Below are 21,742 nucleotides of genomic sequence, written 5' to 3'. Positions count from 1 at the left end.
ACAACCTATGAAGCCTAATTTTAACTTATTCAAAGCACATTCACTTGTGCTTTCAGTTAAAGTTGTGGCCCATACTATATGCAGATATGCATTGAAGATTATTATGGTAATGTTCCAAATACACACTTGATACACAAAATCCTTTTGCATGGATTAGGATGTGCAAGTTGAATGTTAATTTTCTGGCTATCAAGTATGAAGAGGATATATACTTGCAATGTGTGAATATTTGCTCTTGGTGATTATAGCCTGGACTCTTTTGGCAAACTGGCCCTAAAGACTAAAGTAATGTCTTTATTTTGGTGGGATCATTTGTACAACCAGTGGCTAATTATTTGGAATTTAATCTACACCTGTGACCAAACAAGGATTAAAAACAGGACTGGACCATTATATCACCTGCAGTCATTAAAGTGTCAAATGGTCCTCAATGATACAGGCTTGTTTGCATCACGTTATATCACAAATGAATGAAAAAAAAAGAAGGTGGATCACAATAAAAGCAAAAAGTCCACAGGACAACAAAGAAGCCATCAAAGCACTCAATCAAAAAATACTTTGTTGGCCTGAATACATGATCGTCAAAACAACTATTTACTCCATGAGGGAATTAGTATGTCATCAGAGTCTGAACAGTCTGGTAAGTTTGAAATATAGTGTTTCTTTTAAAAAAAAATCTCCCTGAGCAGTACATGTAGTTCAAAAGCATAGTTCATAATGTCTACTTTAATCAGCTTGCTAAATTGCGCTTGTAAAGTAATTAATTCACATGAATAGTATTTTCTGTCCATATTAATAAGTTGCAGTTGAACTATTTAAATTAATCTATGCCTCTGTGGCATTTTCAGACTTCATCATGTATTTCTATCAGAAGTTGAGTTCAAATCATTAACGAATTAAAATCTTTAATGTCTCCACAGATGAGTCATCTTCATCCAGATGTGCTGCATCTGTCCATGCGGCTATAAACACAGAAGGATATTGAGACCGGGCAAGAGATAACCAATATCAGTCATCGATACCATACTACCCAGGGTCACTGTACTGAAAAATCGTTGGAGAGCTCTTTCTTATATTGCTCCATAGGGCTTTCAGCGCCCCACCATAATCCTCTGCAGGCCCTTCACTGGCTCGCACAATAGGAGTTGGAAATTACATCAGTTGTTAACCAGGGCATGCTGGAGAAGGGTATATAACTGTCATAAGCATATGCTGCCTGCTAAAGTCCACTGTACTGAATTAGTGCACAACAAAATAATATGCATTGATGGTATTTGCAGGTAAGCTCCTAGTAAATTGGCTCAACAAATTGGTGCCAAAATAATAAACCTTCTCCAGGCTACTCTAAGCTATTTTCTTTCACATTTGTACAGAAGTCTTTGATAACCCCAGAATCTTAGTGGAAAGCTAACATCCAATTCTTTGTAGCTCAGTTGGGTCTGATCCAAAGTATCAACCTGTGAGATAGCTTGAGTGCTAAAAGCTCTGAAAGCTGACAGTCAGTGCTTTGCACATCTGTGAATAGAAGTGCACTGATCATACTAAATTGTCATGTAATTGAATGACAAAGTGTTTTTCAGTCAGTATTTCACAATTATACTCTTTGTTCCAGTATTAAAGTACAGTAGTATGGTTATTCAGACATTACACGAGAGCCTTCACATTTTGTTACACTATTTTCTATTTATTTACAGTTACTGTCTCAGGTAGTAGTAAATATAGTAGACAGAAATATAGCTGATTTTACATACTAAATCAGTGTTTAGTTTACATGCGTTTCTGTTTCCTGAATTAAAAACATTTATTTATTATTTATATATGTATCTCCCAATTTTACCCTTTTCCCAACAGCACAAGTTTCCCAACCAATCTTGTATATATAATAGGCTTCTGCATGTGCTTGTTCATTTTCCTAGGTGTGGAATTGAAAGTTCCAGGAATGTTCAGTCACATGTGACACTTCAATCCTGCGTGATCTTCTGTCATTAACATATTCATGGGAACTGTGCTTTGATATCTTCTCATTAGAACACAATTTTCTCCTACACATAAATATCACACTTGCATCACTTCCTTTTTTGCTTTTCAACATAATGCACTAGATAAAGATATGCACAAGGAGTTTGCTGGGCATATTGTAAATGCACAGCGAAATGTCAGTCCTTAGGATAAGTATAGGGTTCCCTCCAGATGCATCACTAATGATATGTGCATTTATGTTAATAGACATATTCAGTGAGTTATTTAAGAAAAGAGAATCCTTATTAATGGTTCATGAACACAAGCTGTAGTATTGACCAGACTACTTCCATCCCATGTCCTAAATCAGCTAGTCAGCAGTAGTTCTGCAGTTCAGAAACAGAAGAGAAGATCAACCAGATCTCCTGATCTATATTCAGTGACTATAGGTCTATTGTTTAACTTATATGGAAACAAGATGATTATCAGAATCAGCTATGATGCTATTTACGTAAAATCTAGCCCTGAAGAATAGCTGCTCGGGCAAAATATTGGATCATATTACTAGGTGTAGAAATGTCTGCCCGTACAGATCGCTGCCTTTTGGAAGGGAAGAATAAAAGTGTAGAAAAATACAGGGACAGAGGCTTGAATCACTCTAATTTTAATCTCTTGGAGGTAATTAAACCACGGTTGGAAGTGTGACTTGCAACATGGAACATGCTAGGGAACTATTTGAAACTTGCAGCGTGACTTAATTGGATTGCTTCCTCCCATAATTGATTTATTGCTATGCCTGATATTTGCAAAAGCAGCTTGGAAGGTACTTTTCATGTAACAATATGTCTGTATGTCGGCAGCAGGAATATTGTACTCTGGACATCCTGTGAACAAGACAATAAGTCACTTATTCCATTTACAGACTGAACTTACCTTCACTGTATTACCATATAAATATTCATCCACAGCTTTATGGAAAATGACAGAATCACAGAATTTCTGAAATACCTTGAAAAGAGTTTGAATAAATACATTTTTCTTGCAATAAAACTTCTGCCACTGTTCAGTGTATTATTTGAATCTTCAATCTATCAAACTCTTTCTTCTGCTTGATTCGGAAATCTAATTGATTAGGAATTCAAGCCATATAATAACTTTCTATAACGGTATTTCAATTTCTAATGCACAAAGCAGTATCCTGTTTTTATGGTTTCCCATATTTTATGTTAAGCGAAGTACATTATTTCCACACAGTCTAAATCTGCTCAGTATTTAGCCCCAAGCAGAATTTGCCTTTCAGAACTCTGAAAGTGTATTGTCATCTGTAAGAAACAAGGAAGTTATATCCATAAGGAAGTAATAATAACTGGATGCTTATGAGTGTCTGGGATTTCATGGCTATTAATTTTGAACTTTTGATTGCACCATTGTTTTACAAGTTCAAATACTGCCAGGGCACATGTGAACTGTGATAAAAGGCTTCCTGTAAGACGAGACACATTTATCACAGTATAGTTTTTAAACACAGATTGAGAAAGCCAAGGAACCAGATTAATTTCATGCAGCTAGAGAAACTTTTCAACTTCAAATTCATGTTAAAGTAAACATTGTTGTCTTTTCTTGTTACACAAAAGAGCAAAACAATCCATGTGGAAAAAGTGCTCACCTTTTTGCATCTATGTGCAGTTAGTACATTGGAATTGAATTAATATTTCATGTACAATGGCTATGCTATATATTGTTGCACTAATTTATTCTTGAATCACATATTCATATATCTTCACCACTTAGTGAAATCCCAAACATAAATGATAAATTAACCTACCCAGAGGGAATAAGTTGGGTATGAGTCAAACACTCTGATTTACATTCTGCTTACATTTACTCTGCAATGAGGAGTAAACTAAGGTGAAAAATGTATTATACATGAACCTGTCTTGACCTCACTGGGTGGGTTAGGTTAATTTTGATGTTTCTTCTGTGCCACCAAGTACCTTATTTGCCCTGTTGACTAATGTGCTGCTATCAGTTTGAGTTATGCAGAATGTTGCAAATATCCAGATTATTTGGATGAATTGGGGCAAAGAGGGAGACTGTTGGGAGCAAAGAGGGAGACTGAACTACTTTTATGATTTAGACTTACCTGGGTAATTTTGGTCACCTGCCAACAGACTGACCTGCCACTTTAAATTGTAGAAAGTGAGTGGCTATTGTGCATCCGCAGACATGAGATGATAGTGTAAAGCCAAAAGGGAAATTTAGGCTTTCCTTAGTCCACATAAATCCATGGAACAAATTTTCTTTTGTCCTGTTAAGAATAACCCACAATGATCCGTTTAAGCACAAGTCCATGCCTGCTCCCACTAACACAAAAAAAGGGTCAATGTTAAAATAATTGCACACCAAAAGTCTCAATTTGCCATCGTAGTGTTAATGGAGCATTTGGCAGTCAAAACTCTGCCTGTCCCTTAAAAGGAGTGTGCACAGCTCTTCACTGATTGAGGAGTCACCTCATCTGAGTTGAAAGTTGTGTGTTCAAGTTCTACTTTTAATCTTGCATGTAACCTAGGCTGACACTTGTGTGTAGTATTCGGCTGGTGCTGCTTTGTTGAAGGTGCCATGTCTAGGGGCCATTTTAAATTGCTAGTTCTTGTGGACAAAATAAAAACTCATCACACTGTTTCAAGAAAAGCAAGAGTTCTACAAGTGACCCCTTTAACCAATACCATGAGAAAAAAAATATGAATGAGCTATAGTTTATGCAACCTTGCTGTGCAAGTGCTAGTTTATCTATATTGTAACAGTGAAAATACTTTAAAATCACTTTGAGACATCTTGAGATTATGAAAAAAACTGTGCCAGAATGGTATCTTAAGAGAATCTTTATTTCCATAATATCATGATAGTAATGCATTTTCTTTACTATCCGAGAGCCTTTTGCCTAATTATAGCCTTTTGTCCTAATTGGCATCAGACTCTATGGATCTGGAGAGCTAAACAGCAGTATGGTGGAATTTCTCTGTTCGCTATTGATGAGCAAGAATGAAAAACTGCATATTTCACCCTGCTACTTAGAAAGCCTGTGAGAGAAAAAATGGAATCACAGGCCAGTTAACCTGAAATCTGTAGTCAAGAAATTACTGGAGTCTATAATTAAGGAATACATTGAACACTTTCAGCTATCAGAGAACAGATGAAGTCATGGAAGTTTCTGTGTAATTTAAAGTCTCTGTTTCTACTAATTCTATGTCAAAGTAAACAAATTTGTAGCTCTGATTTGCTGAGCTGAATTTGAATGGCTCTGATATAGAGCGAGCGGACCAATAACAGTTAAACAAAAATTTGTTGTGCACCATCTGCAGTTAATTATAAATTATAGTCCTGAGTTAGTTCATTTCTACTGGGGATGATGATTGAAGGGCTGGAGATGACCTCAGTAGCCTTAGCTTGGGAATAGAAATGGTCAGAATTCTAAATAATTATCCAAAGATTTCAGCTGGGAATACATTTTCTGAAGAGGTAACTAAAACATTGGAACAGAGGGTGTATGTGAATTTCTTCTATACAGACCTTCAAAAGACATTTGATAAAGTTCCTTATCGGTTCCTTATAAGAGCCTGTTAACTAAAATTGATGCTTGTGAAATTTAAAACAATGATCAATCTGGACAGGAAACTGATGGAAGATAAAAGCAAAAGAACTGCATATGCTGGAAATCAGAAACAAAAACAGAAATTGCTGGAAAAAGTCAACAGGTCTGGCAGCATCTCTGGAGGGAAATCAGAGTTAACGTTTCAAGTTTACTGACTAGTGAACTAATTCTGAAGGGAACTTGACCTAAAATTTTAGCTCTGATTTATCTCCACAGATACTGCCAGGCCTGCTGCCTGTTTCCAGCAATTTCTGTTTTTCCTTGTAATAGGTGAACAAAGACACAGTAGGGATTTGCGAAGATCTGTGTTGGAATGTCAGCTTTTCACTATTTATAATCACTTAGATAATGCAGTAGAAAGCTACAAATCCAAATTTACTGTCCTCAGAAATGTATTATAATCAATCTGTTAAGAGATGTTTTACACAGGTGGGACTTGAATATGTGTTTCCTGGCTCAGAGGTAGAAACAGTACCACTACAGCACAGCAGAGGTATCTATGGATTATGTGGATGGGCAAAATGGCAGTAAATGAGTTGTGTCCCAGATAAATGTGAGTTTATCTACTTTGAAACTAAAAAGGATAGCTTCTAAATTGGGAAAAACTGGAAACAGTGGATGACCAAATAAACTAGGGGTTCCAGCTATGCAGATCTTTAAAGTGCCAAAAGATATGTCTTCCTACTTGGAAAAGAACATTTAATGGGAGTGAGAGCATCCGTCTGTCGTGGCCAATAAAATAATCAATCACATAGAATTATGTTTGAGATTCTTTTGAGAGAGTCTGTAAAAGAAAGATCTATTCCTTTGGGATAGGTGTCACATAAACTCAGTTGAGGTCAGTGACCTAACAATAATTAGAGTAGTAGATAAAGTTTTAAACTAATGAAGGTCGGGTTGGACTCTAAGAATGGGTAATTTCAAAAGCTGAAGTGCAATGTTGAAACTGCAGAGCAGATTAGTGATTTTGGGAAAGATAAAAATGGAGTGAGCTGGAAAGGAACAGATATTATTATAAGTAATAGAGCATTAGTCACTAATTGATTTCAGGGATATAAAGAAATACAGAAAAGGTGCAATATCTGAATATATAGTAATTTCTTCTATAATGTGATGGTTGTGTTCTTGTGCAATCTCGCATTAGAGAAAAATCATGTTTTAGAAACAGTGCTTAAAGTGTTGGTACTGTAATCGGGTTATTGCTAACACACGTTTTAAAAGTTTGCACTGTAGAAACAGTGTCCTCAATTTGTCAATTGCATCACAGTGAATTTGTGTTGACGAAATGTGCATTATAACAGAACAAACTGTATAGAATTTGTCACAAAATAGTTAACAAACAGCACAGATAGACCTCAGTAAGTTTGATCTAATATCTAATATCAGAGAGATGGTTGCAAAATAACCAATAATTGCAACTAATGCATAATGTTTAGGAGCGATAGGCAATATAGAAAATGATAATAAATGATACTTTTAAAAAAAAATTGAGGAAAAGAAATACCTTACTTTGAAAAATCAAGATATGGGGCTGAATTTACCAATCTTTTTGGCAAATAGTGTTTCAAGTGAGATTCAGGGCACCCAACCTGCCACGGCCCATGTTGGTTTTCTCATGCCATATTTCACTTTTTATCAAATTGTCATGTACCTGGACTCTTTGGCATCCGTTCTTGTAGAATTGCATGGCAGGTGCTTATCATCACTGGGATTTTGTGACATTCATGCCATTGGCATGAGTTTTAAAATTGAGCTCCATTTCAGGTGTTGTAAGTCAGGAACTTGCTTTTATACTGTAGTGTTCTGGTGCTAACCCCAAATCAGTGGCCCTGGAAGGAACTTAGCATCTCAGTTCATTGACAGGGAACTGGAGATGTGCTAACGGATGGTGTGGTGGTAAAAAGAGACAAAAAAATTGTAGGTTTGATTTTTCCTGCTAACTGGTAAAGGAAGGCACACCATGAGATTTAGCCAGCTTGTACTGAAGTAGTTGCCCAGGCCAGTGCACTGTGCCCATTGAAGTGTAATGCAGCGAGAAGGTATTGATATTTTATGCTCTGCAAGATTAAGCACCATCACCTTTTCTATGATACCTCATGCTTGCTGACTCTAATCATGCCACTGCACACACTTCTCATGAACTACACCTTTCATTATTGCAAACATCATGTCTACTCAATGGCTGTCATCTATGTCACCCCTCCAAACGGATCCCATTTTGTCCCCTGTGTTTCCTCTTCACTCACTGGGGATACTTTATGACTTCTCATACTTATGCATCCCCACTAATTGCTCTTTCATTTACTGACATTATCTTTAGTCCCTTTCTTTATCTCACTCCAGAAAAATATTGTCTCACGCCCTGGAACGCAGCCTCCACAGCACTCCAGCTCACATATCTGTAATCCCCAGACTGGCCGTACCTGACTTGCGGGACTGACCGTGCATTGTAATCAAACTAGCCCTGGACTGACAGTGGCAGTGCTCCCTGACTGGCTGTAGTACTTCTGAAACTACTAAAGTTTCTCCCCTTTGACTTCCACACGTGGCTGTTTGATTGAAGCACATGTAGTGTGAATGCTATTTAAGCTGCTGGCACATGCTATGAGTATGATATTGACTTTGGTATCTTACAGCAACATATCTGTCCACTTGATGTTCGATGCTTTGAAATCTGACAGTCTGTCTGCTTCTCCCTTAGTGCTGAAAGGCAAAGAAAGTAATGCAGGCTGACAGCCCGTAAATTGACACTTGAGTCTGTGCACTAAAAAACAATGCAAGCCAGAAAAAAGGTGGCAGCCTCTGAGTAAGTGCCAACCAAGTCTGTGAGGTCTAAGAAATAAAGCTGCATTGAAAGATGCATCTTATCTAGTATTACGAAAAGAATGGGGATAAAGCAACTTGGCAGAAGCTTGCAACTCATTAGTATCCCAGACCTCCAATGTAATGTCCTGAAGGAAGTAAAAGATAAAGAACTGCAGATGATGAAAATCAGAAACAAAACCAGAAATTGCTGGAAAAGCTCAGCAGAATGGCAGCATCTGCGGAGTGAAAGCCAAGTTAATGTTTTTGGTCCAGTGACCCTTCTTCAGAACTGAACACTTTATATATCCCCACAATGTAGGAATACTATGGTATGTGGGTCGGAAATAAGAGATGGAAATAATGAGATGGAAATAAGATCATGGTCACTCAACAGTGAGATTATGAACTTGCTGTTTAAATCTTGAGGCCAAAATCAGAATTATTTTTCTCAGCTTGAGAGTCTTATTTTTAAATTGTTTCTGTATTCTCCCAACTTCCCACCATTATCCGTGCTGCTCAAACGAGTGGTAAATTTTGTCCAGAGAACGCGTTCACATGGAGCTAAAAAGAAAACACGAGCCAGAAAATATGGCTTTGAGGAGTTTGTTAAATTGAGTATAAATCAGGAAATTTGGGATGTGTGTAATAAAAATAATGCGGCAAACATGGAGTGAACTCTAATCTTCATATAGCTTGATCAAATTATATTTGCAGCAATTGTGTGGAGGATAAATTAATGGAATACTTTCAAGACAGTTTTATAGGTTAGGGTATTAAATAAATAACTAGGGAATATGCTATATTATACTTTGCACAGTGAACCATGGTTAATTAATAAACCTTTAGCAAAAGAGCTCAGAGGAAGAATGATCACAGTTCGGTAGAGTTGTATATTGAGAAGGATTTCTTTAATCCTGAATAGAGAATAAGACATTGGTATGAATGGGGAGTTGACTGAAATGAATCGGTCAATTGATTAAAATGTGTAGTGGTAGAGAAACAATGAATAGAAGCATGGAGGGAAAAGTTGAACTGTGATGAATAAGAAACCTTACAACCAAAAAAGAGAAAATGCTGGAAAATCTCAGCAAGTCTGGCAGCATCTGTAAGGAGAGAAAAGAGCTGACGTTTTGAGTCTAACTGACCCTTTGTCAAAGCTGGTATCTGCAGTAATTTGTTTTTATTAAGAAACCTTACATATCATGCTAGGTTAAAGGAAGTGGCACATATTGCCAAACATAGCAAGTAAGCATGAGGTTTGGGAAAGCTTTAAAATTCAACAAAGGGTGACAATTAATTTGTTGAAGAGACACAAAGAAAATAGAATGGGAGTAAGTGAGCAAGAGATATGAAAACAATTTAAAAAATACTCTATTGGTGAAAAAAATGACAAATTAATGAATACAAACATTCATGCCTTACAGGCAGAGACAATGGAAATGATAATGGGGAATAAGGAAGTGACAGAGACATTGAGCCTTATTTTTGCTACTGAGTTGAATTGGTCAAGTTAGGAAATTTCCCTTTCAGCGGATGTACCTTAAGGGAAAGGATTCTCTTACACGCAATTTTAGCTCTGTGTTATGATACGGACAGGTCTGTGGAGGAAATTAGGAGGCAATCACAGATAAGTGAGCATCAAGGCAGACTCGTGCTAATGTTCTATCTCCTTTCTCTGAGATTTCAACCCAGTTCAGTAAAAGGCTGTCAGACCTTCTAGCCCTTTCCCATCCAAACACTCCCACTTCCCCCATGCCACTTACATAGCATCCTACCTGGTATTGTTGTTGGACAGCCCTTAGGAACATGTGGAAACCAAAAATAAACTTCAGCAATCTAATAGAGCTCTCTTAGAGAAAAAAACTTCTTCATGTAACCAGCTCAGAAAGATATTAATTCCCCACAAAGTTGTCATTCTGTTCTAATAATAGACAGAATTCTATTCAAACACCACATTAGAAATATTGAATTCATTAGTATGCCTTAACACTAATGTTAAGGCATTAACATTAGTGTTAAGGCATACTAATGGATGCCTTAAATGTAAACTTGCCCCCATCCCAAAAAAAATCTTAAACCTTTGACTCAGAAGGTGGTGAATTATTAGAGAATCCCACCCCTGAAGGCTGTAGAAGTTCAGTCTTTGAGCCTATTTAAAGTTGAGGTTGATCAGTTTTTGATATCAGTGGTCTAAAAGACTATGGGGATAATGCAGGTAAAACTTATTGAACACTTCAGATCAGCCATGATTGCATTAAATGACTGATTGGACTCAATAGGCTGAATGACCTGCTCCTGTTCCAATGTTCTAGCATTGGCCTTGACATCCATAATTTATTGGATCTTAGATCAATCCCAGTGTACAGGAAGAAAACAAATGTAATGTATTACTCGAGAAAGAGGGAGAAAGAAAGCACAGGCACTAAATGCCAGTTAGTTTGACATTAGCAGCAAGAATAGTGCTAAAGTCTATTATTAGGAATGTAATAATAAGGCACTTGGATTGGACAGAGAGAACACCAATTTAGGGAAAGGTAATTGTGTTTGAGAAATTTAAAATAATCACAAATTTAAACTTAAATGTTGGAATTTAATCAAGAGTATTTCTTGCAACTCCCTATGTAACCAGTAGACTCCTTTGTTGTTGCATTTGTGCAATGAGTGATTGTGGCATCATAGATATTTATGTATAAATGCCTACAACAAAATAGTTTGTAAATCATTGAACTAATAAAACATGGTTATCTATTAGGATTGACATATTCCAAAAAAGTCACGAGTTTGTTGGTTTATTTTCCCATTAATTGCTCTGCAGGCAATTACTGAAATGTTGATTAATTTTTTTTCAGTAATACTGGTAACTTTGTATGGAAATTGTGATTTTACTTGCACATTAAAGGTTGTAATATTCAAACCGTAGACATTGGAATTATTTTGCAATGAAGCACTTGCCATATTTGTCTGAAAATCTGTGTATTTTTCCAGAATTGCTAACTCTTTCATATTAAACCAGTTAACACTGAAGTAATATGGCAGAGAAAGTGAATCTTTAACAAATAGTGTGGAACTCAATTACATAATTTCAGGGCCATGAACTTGGCATGCAATCTTTCTCACTGATAATTTTTCAACAAATGCAAAGGAGTAGTAGCAAGAATAAAAATAACTTTGTTTATCAGGGAAGGTTGACCCATTTGTAAAGAGAATTAAATGTTTGTATGCTGTTCAAATATATATTACGAGGATTAAAAAAAGCTTGTTTAAATTTACACTTGGCTTACAACAGCAGTTTATAGGAATGTCCTGCCTAAAATAGGCTTTTTATTGGATAGAATTATGCAATTGGAATTCTCTTCATATCAATCAACACTCATTAACTAACTTAACTGCTCTAGTTTGATTAAAAACAGCTGGGCACCTAGGGGCAGACCGAGAGCCAGAAGGCGGGTAGCCGTCCTCAGCGCTGTCACCCCGGGCAGGTACCGGGGCGGGCTGCCCCAGAGGTGGTCGAAAGGTGCTGAGGGTGGTTAGTGAAGCCGGAAGGTGGGTAGGCCGTCCTGACTGCTGTCACCCTGGGCGGGTACCGGGGCGGGCTGTCCTAGAGGTGGTCGAAAGGTGTGTCAGGGCGGACCGAGAACTGGAAGGGGCATGGGGTGGACCGAGAACCGGAAGGTGGATAGGGGCGGGCTGCCTTAGAGTGGTCGGAAGGTGGGAGGGGCGGGGGCTTGCTGGGCTTGTATTGTCTGCACTTTTGTATGTAACGGTATTGTCTAATGTATAAATGTCATTGTCACTGTCTTGTCATATGTGGAACTGGGATTTGAGGTTGGTCCTCCTCTCCCTGTAAAATGGTTGAACAGTAGGGTTCGGGGCCTAGCTTCGCTGCTCCTCTCCCTTGTAAAATTGCTGTCTTTTGTGTACAGCTGTCAATGTTTTTTGTAAACTGGTTTGTAATTTATTTAATAAAATAATATAAACAGGAAAAAAAAATAAAAACAGCTGGGCCACGACTGAAAAAAGGCATGAAGTGTAGTTTACTATTACTCTTTACCATGGTTCAGTACCGTACGTCCCAAAATGTGATTAACTGTGTGCATGACAGGCTGCTGAAAATTCAAAATCCATCCATCAAGCTACAGGGAAGATAACTGCCACATTCCAGCTGAAGTTGCAATGCAGGGAGAAAACTGAAACACCACTTCATTATCCTTATTGTAAATAATAGGTCAAAAATGAGGTCCTGGACACTCAAAATTTAAAGTCTCACACCCTGGGTGACATGCATTTGCTTGACAAGTTGGGAAGAAATTATGACATTTAAATTCCTCTCAGAATTGAAAAAAAAAGTCTTAAATGATGTAAGAACCTTGTGTGCTTTATCAAGGCACAACATTTACAACTGTAATTAACTTCACTCAAAATAGTTTTCTTGGCATCTACAGTTACAGTGCAATGAGGGAAGATTTGGTTGGAGTAGGCAGAAAGGAAGTTCGCACTTATATAATTACAGTACAATGATAGTTTGCATATTTGCAATGATAGAATATTCTTGTTGGTAGGTATGGTCAGGCTCTGTTGCATTTCTGAAACCAAACTATTTATGCACAGAATGTAGCCAATTGCATCCAATTTGCATTAAAATAACAATGTTATGTGTATTACATCTTGATCAGATAGGCCAATATGCTGAGGAGTGGCAGATGGAATTTAATTTAGATGAATGTGGGGTGCTGCATTTTGGAAAAGCATATCAGAGCAGGACTTATATACTCAATGGTAAGGTCGCATGGTGTGTTGCTGAACAAAGAAACTTTGGAGTGCAGGTTTACAGTTCCTTGAAAGTAGAGTCACAGGTAGATGGGATAGTGAAGAAGGCATTTGGTATGCATTCCTTTATTGGTTGGAGTATTGAGTGTAAGCGTTAGAAGGCCATGTTGCGGCTGTACAGAACATTGGTTAGGCCATGTTTGGAATATTGTGTGCAGTCTTGGTCTCCTTCCTATCAGAAGGATGATGTGAAACTTGAAAGGGTTCAGAAAAGATTTACAGGGATGTTGCCAGGGTTGGAGGATTTGAGCTATACAGAGAAGCTGAATAGGCTGTTTTCTCTGGACCATCAGAGGCTGAAGGGTGACCTTATAGAGTTTTATAAAATCATGAGGGGCATGGATAGGATAAATAGATAAGGTCTTTTCCCTGGGGTGGGGAAGTCCAGAACTAGAGGGCATAGGTTTCGGGTGAGAGGGGCAAGATATAAAAGAGACCTAAGGGGCAACTTTTTCATGCAGAGATGGTGCTTGCATGGAATGAGCTGTCTGAGGAAGTGGTGGAGGCTGGTACAATTGCAACATTTAAAATGCATCTGGATGGGTATGTGAATAGGAAAGATTTAGATAGTTGGGGCCAAGTGCTAGCCAATGGAACTAGATTAGGTTAGGATATCTTGTTGGCATGGATGAGTTGGACCAAAGGGTTTGTTTCCGTGCTGTACATCTCGATGACTCTAATGGTTACTCTTCATAGAAAATGAACCAATAAATTTTGTTTCAAATATAGACAATTGGAGCATATCTTGGCCTTCTGTTTGAACAAATCCTGATTAAAGTGGAAAAGGAAGAGTTTTTTTTCCTGTTAGTTTTGGTTTGTATCTTTTTGTGTCACGCGTTGCAGATTATGATCCGTTAGTTGCGTTAAGTGAGGCAACCTGATAATGCTTGTTATAAACATCTGCAAAATAAAGTGAACACTTAAATCAGTAAATGTCATTCTATTAGGGGTGGATCTCCTCAGATTCTCTTTAGCTTTGCCCCTTTAATCAATATGACATTATAACAACTAAGTAGGAGAAAGTCAGAGGAATTTCACCCCAGTACTCTCTTTTAAGAAAGATTTCCAATTATTTTTGTTTATCTACACAGAGGCTGTGAGGCTATAAATTAGTTCTGTTGCTTCTTGAAAGAATAAATTACTATTTAACAGTCTGCCCATCTGTGATATTGTAGTAAAACATTCTAATAATTTACCTTCATATTAAAAGCAAAATAAGGTGGCAGCATTTACTGTGATACACTCCCACCAATTTTAAATGTTTTGCCTTCGATATTTGGCTCATCATAAGGTCTTCAATTTTTACAGCCTTGCAAGTTACTACCATGGAATTAGATACTAGGCATGACAGATATGCTATCAGAGGAATGCCCAACACTGATTTATCTGACAGAACATCTGAAATAATTTTGTAAATTAAGCAGGTCATAGAGTCGTAGAGAAGTACAGCATGGAAACAGACCCTTCGGTCCAACTTGTCCATGCCGACCAGATATCCCAACCCAATCTAGTCCCATTTGTCAGCATTTGATCCATATCCCTCTAAACCCTTCCTATTCATATATCCATCTTGATGTCTTCTAAATGTGTCATTGAACCAGCCTCCACCACTTCCTCTGGCAGCTTGTTCCATGCACGTACCACCCTCTGCATGAGAAAGTTGTTCATCAGGACCCCTTTATATCTTTCCCCTCTCACCCTAAATTATGCCCTCTAGTTCTGGACTCCCCACACCAGGGTAAAGACTTTGTCTATTTATCCTATTCATGCCCCTTATGATTTTATAAACCTCTATAAGGTCACCACTCAGCCTCCGACGCTCCATGGAAAACAGCCCCAGCCTATTCAGCCACTCCCTGTAGCTCAGAACCCCCAATTTTTGCAACATCCTTGTAAATCTTTTCTGAACCCAACCTCACCTCAGACAACAGAAAAGATCATTTTGATTTGATTTATTAATCTTAAGTGTACCGAGATACAGTGAAAAGTGTTGTCTTATGTGCTTTACAGACAGATTGTACTAAACAAGTGCATCAGGGTTACAAAACAGAATGCAGGATGCAGTGTTATAGCTGCCAAGAAAATGCAGAGATCAATATTTAAGATGTCCATTCAAAAGTCTGATAGCAGCAGGAAAGAAGCTTTTTTGATTCTGTTTGTATGTGTAAGTCTGGTAGCATCTGTGGAGAGAGAAACAGAATTAACACTTTGAGTTAGATTTGATTCTTATTCAGAACGGTCCTGAAGAAGAGTAGTACCTGACTTGAAATATTAACTCTGTTTCTCGCTCCAGTCCTTTCTGATTTCTTTCAGATTCCCAGCTTCTCAGCATTTGACTTTTATTTGAGGTAATTTAATGTAAGATGAAAAGCCTGATTTCAGTTATGCATGTTTTGAGTTATTGGTATTTGATAATCACACAATTTAGTTGTATTGGTTTATCGCCTTATACTAATTGTTGAAACAAACAGTTTTGATCAACTTTATGGTGCCTTATTTTGTATCATCACAATGGTTTCAAATGCCACAATCAATTTTGCACTCTATAGATTTTTACAGTTTAAATTACAGTAAAGTTGTTATAACATATTTCTGTGCACAATGAAAGAAAATAACTAGAACATTCGATGACTTTCAGTTCTGGGACAGGTTTGTTGATGCAAGACAAACCCTGGCTTTATGAAACAGACATTGAAGAAAATCTGTCAAACGTTTTGCTCCGGCTGGAGATGGGCAGACTGGTTTGGGAGTCTGGCCAGACTGGTTTGGGAGTCTGGCCAGGCAGGCTAAGATTGACTGAGCAAAAATCTGATACTATGTTCGAAGTTTTTCAAAAAGGGATTAAAGCGTCCCTCTTATTCTCAACTTCACTACCATCACTCTGCATATCAATCCATGTCAACTATTAACCTGTACCCATCGCCTTGGCCCCCAATCCTCTATGCTAACCTGTGTCCATGTGCCTAGCTCCCCATGACCCCTCATACCCCGTTGTGCAAACTTGTACAGGATACCTTTCCTCAGTGACGACTCATAACTCCATATTAATCATGGCAGAGTCAATCATACTCATGACTCTCTATTGCCCCAATGTCAACTCATACATTCGATCTCCTATTCTTTACCTTGCCCTCATCATGACAACTCACTTCAGTATCATGACCTTACCTTAGAAGGCATGCTGAATTGTTAATGTCATTATTAATAAAACAAAAATTCATTGGTACACAAATTTATTCAATACATTCAAATTACTTCAATTAATCCCTTGCAAAAACAGTGTGTTTAAATGTGTATTCCCTGAGGTTATAAACTGACATTTCACTTAAATGTTAATCCCTTATGTAAATAAACATTTCAGTTCTTTGGATATTGGAGCTGTCCATCAAAATGCTTACTTGATAGACACCCCATTATTAAGATGGCTTGGGAAATCACTTAAGCAGTGCAAAATACTGAATTTTTAATTTTTTTTAAAATCCACATTTTTTTGGACAGTAACTTAACAGCTTTGGCAGTTCCTTGATGTCTTTGTCAGTCCCATTATCAATCTCACCATCAGCAAAAATGATAGTGCTATCAAACAATAACATGTTCATTCCACTCAATTTCAATCCTGCTACCCACTCAACTCCTAACCTCATTCTAGCCTTAGTCCATACGGAGACATAAGAACAAAACTGCAGAGATGAGGTGAGAAGACTGCCCTTGACACCAAGGTATCCTTTAACCAATACAGCATCAAGGAGGCCTGACAAAACTGGGGTTATTGGGAATCAGGGAATAGCTCTTCACTTCTTGAAGTCTTATCTATTGAAAAGGAAGATGGTTGTGTTTGTTGGAAGTCAATCATTTCAGTCCCAGAGTTTGACTCCTAGAGTTGCTCAGGGTGGTATCTATGCTCAACTATCTTTAGTTGCTTCATCAATAATCTTCCCTCTAGCTTAAGGTTAGATGTGTGGCTGTTATGCTAGTGACTGCACAATGTTCAGCACAAGATGTGACTCCTCAGATACTGAGACAGCTCCAGTCCATGTGCAGCAAGATCTGGACCAGTATGTAGGTTTGGGCTGAATAGCATTCATGCCACACATCTGCCAGGCAAGGACCATCTATTACAAGAGAGAATCTAATATTGTCTCCTGACAATCAATGGCATCATCATCGCTAAAAATACAGTCTCAACATTCTGGGAGGTACCATTGACTAGAAACTGAACTGAACAAGCCATATAAATACTGTGGTGACAATAGAAGGTCAGAGTTTAGGAATTCTGCTGTAATCAATTTACCTCCTGTCTCCCTATGGCCAATTAATTATCTAAAAGACACAAGTAAGGATTTTAATGGAATACTCTTTACTTGTCTGGTTGGGTGTAGCTCCAACAGCATTCAAAAAGCATCAAAAAGCTTGAGACTAGCAAGAACAAAGCCTGTTTGATTTGCACCCATATCACCATTATTATTATTATTCATATTCACACCCTTCACCACCAATGTGCAGCTGTATGTACAAGTGGCTCACCCAGGCTCCTATGACAACCCTTACCAAACCCGTGACCTCTACCATCTCGAAGGACATGGGCAACAGGCGTTTGGGACACCAGCACCTGACATTTCCCCTTGTAGCCACATACTATCCTGACTTGCAATTATGCTGCCATTCTTTCACTGTTGCTGGGTCAGAATTCTGGGGCTCTGTTTAGAGCAGTGCTCTGGATGTTCTTAACCCCAAGGACCAGCGTGATATGGGAAGGTAGCAAACTGTCATCTGCTCCAGCGTATTTGCGAATAAACAGTAAATACTGGCCCAACCATTAACACCTACATCTCATTAAAGAATGTCTGCCTTTCACGACTTTGGTGATTTCCCTCTCCCAAAGGGTGCCTTTCCTCTTCTACAGGTGCCTTGCCTCTAGCAAAGGCAGTTTACTTTCCAAAATGTGTCCTGGGTCTAGATCCAAAAGGTATAGTACCTCTGCAAAAGGTCTCTCCAAAAGCTGAGAGCAGACCTGCTCTTACCTGGTCTAATCTCCACATTCCACGTTCTCCATTCTGGGGACTCTTGGGTTCATTAGAGCCAGCTGATGTTTCACACAACAAGCTGTTGCTGGGAACTAAGGCCTGCCCTAGTTCCACGCTGGTGGGAATGAGTAATGCTAAATTTGGAAGCAGGATTTGAGCTTCCCAAATTCTTCTGGCTTTTTGTTTGCATGGCAAGAAGGCTGTCTTACAGAGAGGTGTTGTGGTGTAAATCTGGGCTTCCATCTCTGGAATATACTTCTTTGCCTTTCAATATGTTCTCTTTTGCTGTGTTCAGATTTTAAGCTTAGAAAAAGTGTTTGTTAAATGAGATATCAACAAAGTGTATCTATTTCCATTAAATTTGCAAGGGCTGTCATAGCAGTTAACGTTAAGAAACAAGATTGCTTGGTTATAGGGGCTATAGGATGTAATGGTAATAGGTAATTGAGCAATGTATTGAGATATTGTGCAGATTAAGATGAGACATTATCATGGATAATTTTAATTTTGCAATTTGTTGCTGTTTCTCCAATCAAAACTCAAGGAGGAAGCCTAAAGAAAAGTATGAGCAAGTAAATGTTAAAGAATACCAGGGATTAATGGGAAAATTATTTATCGGCAAAGTGAAGGCAAAATTATGAAAGGGTAGTTGATAGAAAGTGGATAGCCCACTTTACACTCAGCTTGATTGAAAATTAAATGTAAAATGGGTATAAAATGGGCTGCCTGCTTTCTTGTGCCAAAACAAAATCCAATTTCCGCCAAATAGCAGCATGAACTTAAAAGGCTAGTTCATTTCTGAGCTACATCATTGCATGATTCTGTGAAATATGAACAATTTTGTAGTTAGATGTGATAATATGCTTTTATACCTGAACAGAAATGTATAAGACTAACATTTGATCTCCTTTATTTTATCATCTGAATTTAGCAAAATGAGAACCAGTTTTAAATGTATCTATTTTTTGCTCTAAGTTAGAAATGGATTTTTAAAGTGGTTGAAATGACCCTCGAGAACATATTTAAAGTGATGCCAACAGCAAACAAATTATTACACAATAGTTACATTTTAATGATGTTCAGATTGATCTATTTGTCAGATATTCCATGACCTGAATAGCAACAAATTTTATATTGATAATTGTATTTTGTTGCTTTTTTGAGTAAAATTGTGTCCATGGAAGTATGTGACGATTGAAGCTGTAGTAATTGATTACAAACAGTGAAACTAAGCAACACTGAGATAGACTGTGATGCAGTCCTTCTAATATTTTATATATTGTTAAATTAGATAAATAATTTAAATATGCTATTTTGTTTGTTAAAATTTTGTCATTGTTTGCAGACATGAAAACATTTGACAGAGATCTTTAATAAAGACAGTAAGTCCAGATTTACTATGCCTGTGTCTTCCCCTATGTGTCATTCGTACTTGTATTGAATATAATAAACTGCAGCACCAACCAATTAAACTTATAGATGATTATGTCATCTGTTTCTGGCCTCCTGCTAGAGCAATGAGAGATCAACAAAAGTTTGAAACAGCAAAAAGGAAGTTTTATATCTGCAATATTTTTCATTATAAACAGAATAAGTAGCAGGAAACCGTGGGACTTGGGAAGTATTCTACTAGTGTACGGCCATTTGGCTAACAATGGATTTATGCACAGAAGCATTATTTATATTCCGCACTTTACCCAACTCTCCACAGACCGTCTGCATTGCCGATGCAAGGACAAACCTATCCTTTCGTGAAAGATCACCAGTGCTAAATCACTTAATTAATTAGCTATATTGGTAAGCAAGCTCTTGCAAACAAAGGAGAGTAATATTATATTATACATACAGAATTATAATTGATGGCTACCATGTGTCAGGCACACTTCTAGGAAAGTGCTGTGGCATGAAAAATGATAACTGACAAGAATTGATCAATTTGTAGTAATTAGATTGTGTTGCTTGGTTGGGGGACGGGGGATTAATTTTATTTTGTGAGAGTCTGTAAAGTGGGCAATACAGCTAGTTGACTGTCTCACAAATTTTACTTGCATTGATGTCAGTAGAGAAAAATCAGAAGAGATTGAAAATGTGCAGTTAATTTTCTGAACCTAATTTTATGCCATCACAAAATTTTATTTTATTAAAAATAAACAAATGTTTGAAGAGCATCATCTATCATAAGCAATACTAAGTGTGGATTTTTGCATTAATTCTGTACATAAGAATGGTCTATAGATATTAGATAAATGTAGATCGCAAGATTGTGTTTGAATACAGACATCTTCTACTGAGTGTCAGCCTGAGAAATGGTTCAAATCAAATCATTATCAGATTGTAATTTATCCATCAGTGATTCCCAAAATACAAGCTTAGCAATTTGCAAGCATGTGTTCAATTTGTGCCAAAACAACCTTTTTAATCAGCAATTGTTATGTCGGACTATTAGAATTGCTTTCATTTAAATTATTTCTGTTCTCATCTGGAATCCCCAGAGTGTGGAACAATTTTGGCTGAAAGCCACTCCCAACCTCTGCCTAACCTATGAAGAATCTTGTGTATAGAGTCATAGAGTCATAGAGTCATAGAGATGTACAGCATGGAAACAGACCCTTCGGTCCAACCTGTTCATGCCGACCAGATATCCCAAACCAATCTAGTCCCATCTGCCAGCACCCGGCCCATATCCCTGCAAACGCTTCCCATTCATATACCCATCCAAATGCCTCTTAAATGTTGCAATTGTACCAGACTCCACCACATCCTCTGGCAGCTCACTCCATATACGTACCACTCTCTGCATGAAAAAGTTGCCCCATAGGTCTCTTTTATATCTTTCCCCTCTCACCCTAAACCTAAGCCCTCTAGTTCTGGACTCCCTGACTCCAGGGAAAATACTTTGTCTATTTATCCTATCCATGCCCCTCATAATTTTGTAAACCTCTATAAGGTCACCCCTCAGTCTCCGGCCTCCAGGGAAAACAGCCCCAGCCTGTTCAGCCTCTCCCTGTAGCTCAGATCCTCCAACCCTGGCAACATCCTTGTAAATCTTTTCTGAATCCTTTCAAGTTTCACAACATCTTTCACAAAGAGACCAGAATTGCACGCAGTATTCCAACAGTGGCCTAACCAATGTCCTGTACAGCCGCAACATGAGCTCCCAACTCCTGTACTCAATACTCTGACCAATAAAGGTAAGCATACCAAACGCCTTCTTCACTATCCTATCTACCTGCGACTCCACTTTCAAGGAGCTATGAACCTGCACTCCAAGGTCTGTTTATTCAGCAACACTCCCTCGGACCTTACCATTAAATGTATAAGTCCTGCTAAGATTTGCTTTCCCAAAATGCAGCACCTCGCATTTATCTGAATTAAACTCCATCTGCCACTTCTCAGCCCATTGGCCCATCTGGTCAAGATCCTGTTGTAATCTGAGGTAACCCTCTTCGCTGTCCACTACACCTCCAATTTTGGT

At 37.9% G+C, this 21,742-nt stretch overlaps 1 protein-coding gene across 4 annotated transcripts in view; it reads left to right on the top strand.

Annotated features, from left to right (window-relative positions):
- Positions 1-21,742, top strand: part of pcdh7b (protocadherin 7b) — a 391,978-nt gene that overhangs the window by 35,639 nt on the left and 334,597 nt on the right. The window contains exon 2 of one of the 4 annotated variants that reach the window (XM_043693494.1): positions 921-3,009. The exons of the other annotated variants lie outside the window; for them this stretch is intronic. Within the exon in view, the coding sequence (XP_043549429.1) occupies positions 921-968 (48 nt within the window). The 3' untranslated portion in view covers positions 969-3,009. Of the gene's footprint in view, positions 1-920; positions 3,010-21,742 lie in introns of those variants that run through there. 4 annotated transcript variants of the gene reach the window in all.

This window comes from Chiloscyllium plagiosum, chromosome 1, assembly GCF_004010195.1.
Source record: "Chiloscyllium plagiosum isolate BGI_BamShark_2017 chromosome 1, ASM401019v2, whole genome shotgun sequence".
NCBI lineage: Eukaryota > Metazoa > Chordata > Chondrichthyes > Orectolobiformes > Hemiscylliidae > Chiloscyllium > Chiloscyllium plagiosum.
The sequence above is the reverse complement of the archived record's forward strand: the minus strand, read 5'-3'. Positions and strand labels throughout refer to the sequence as shown.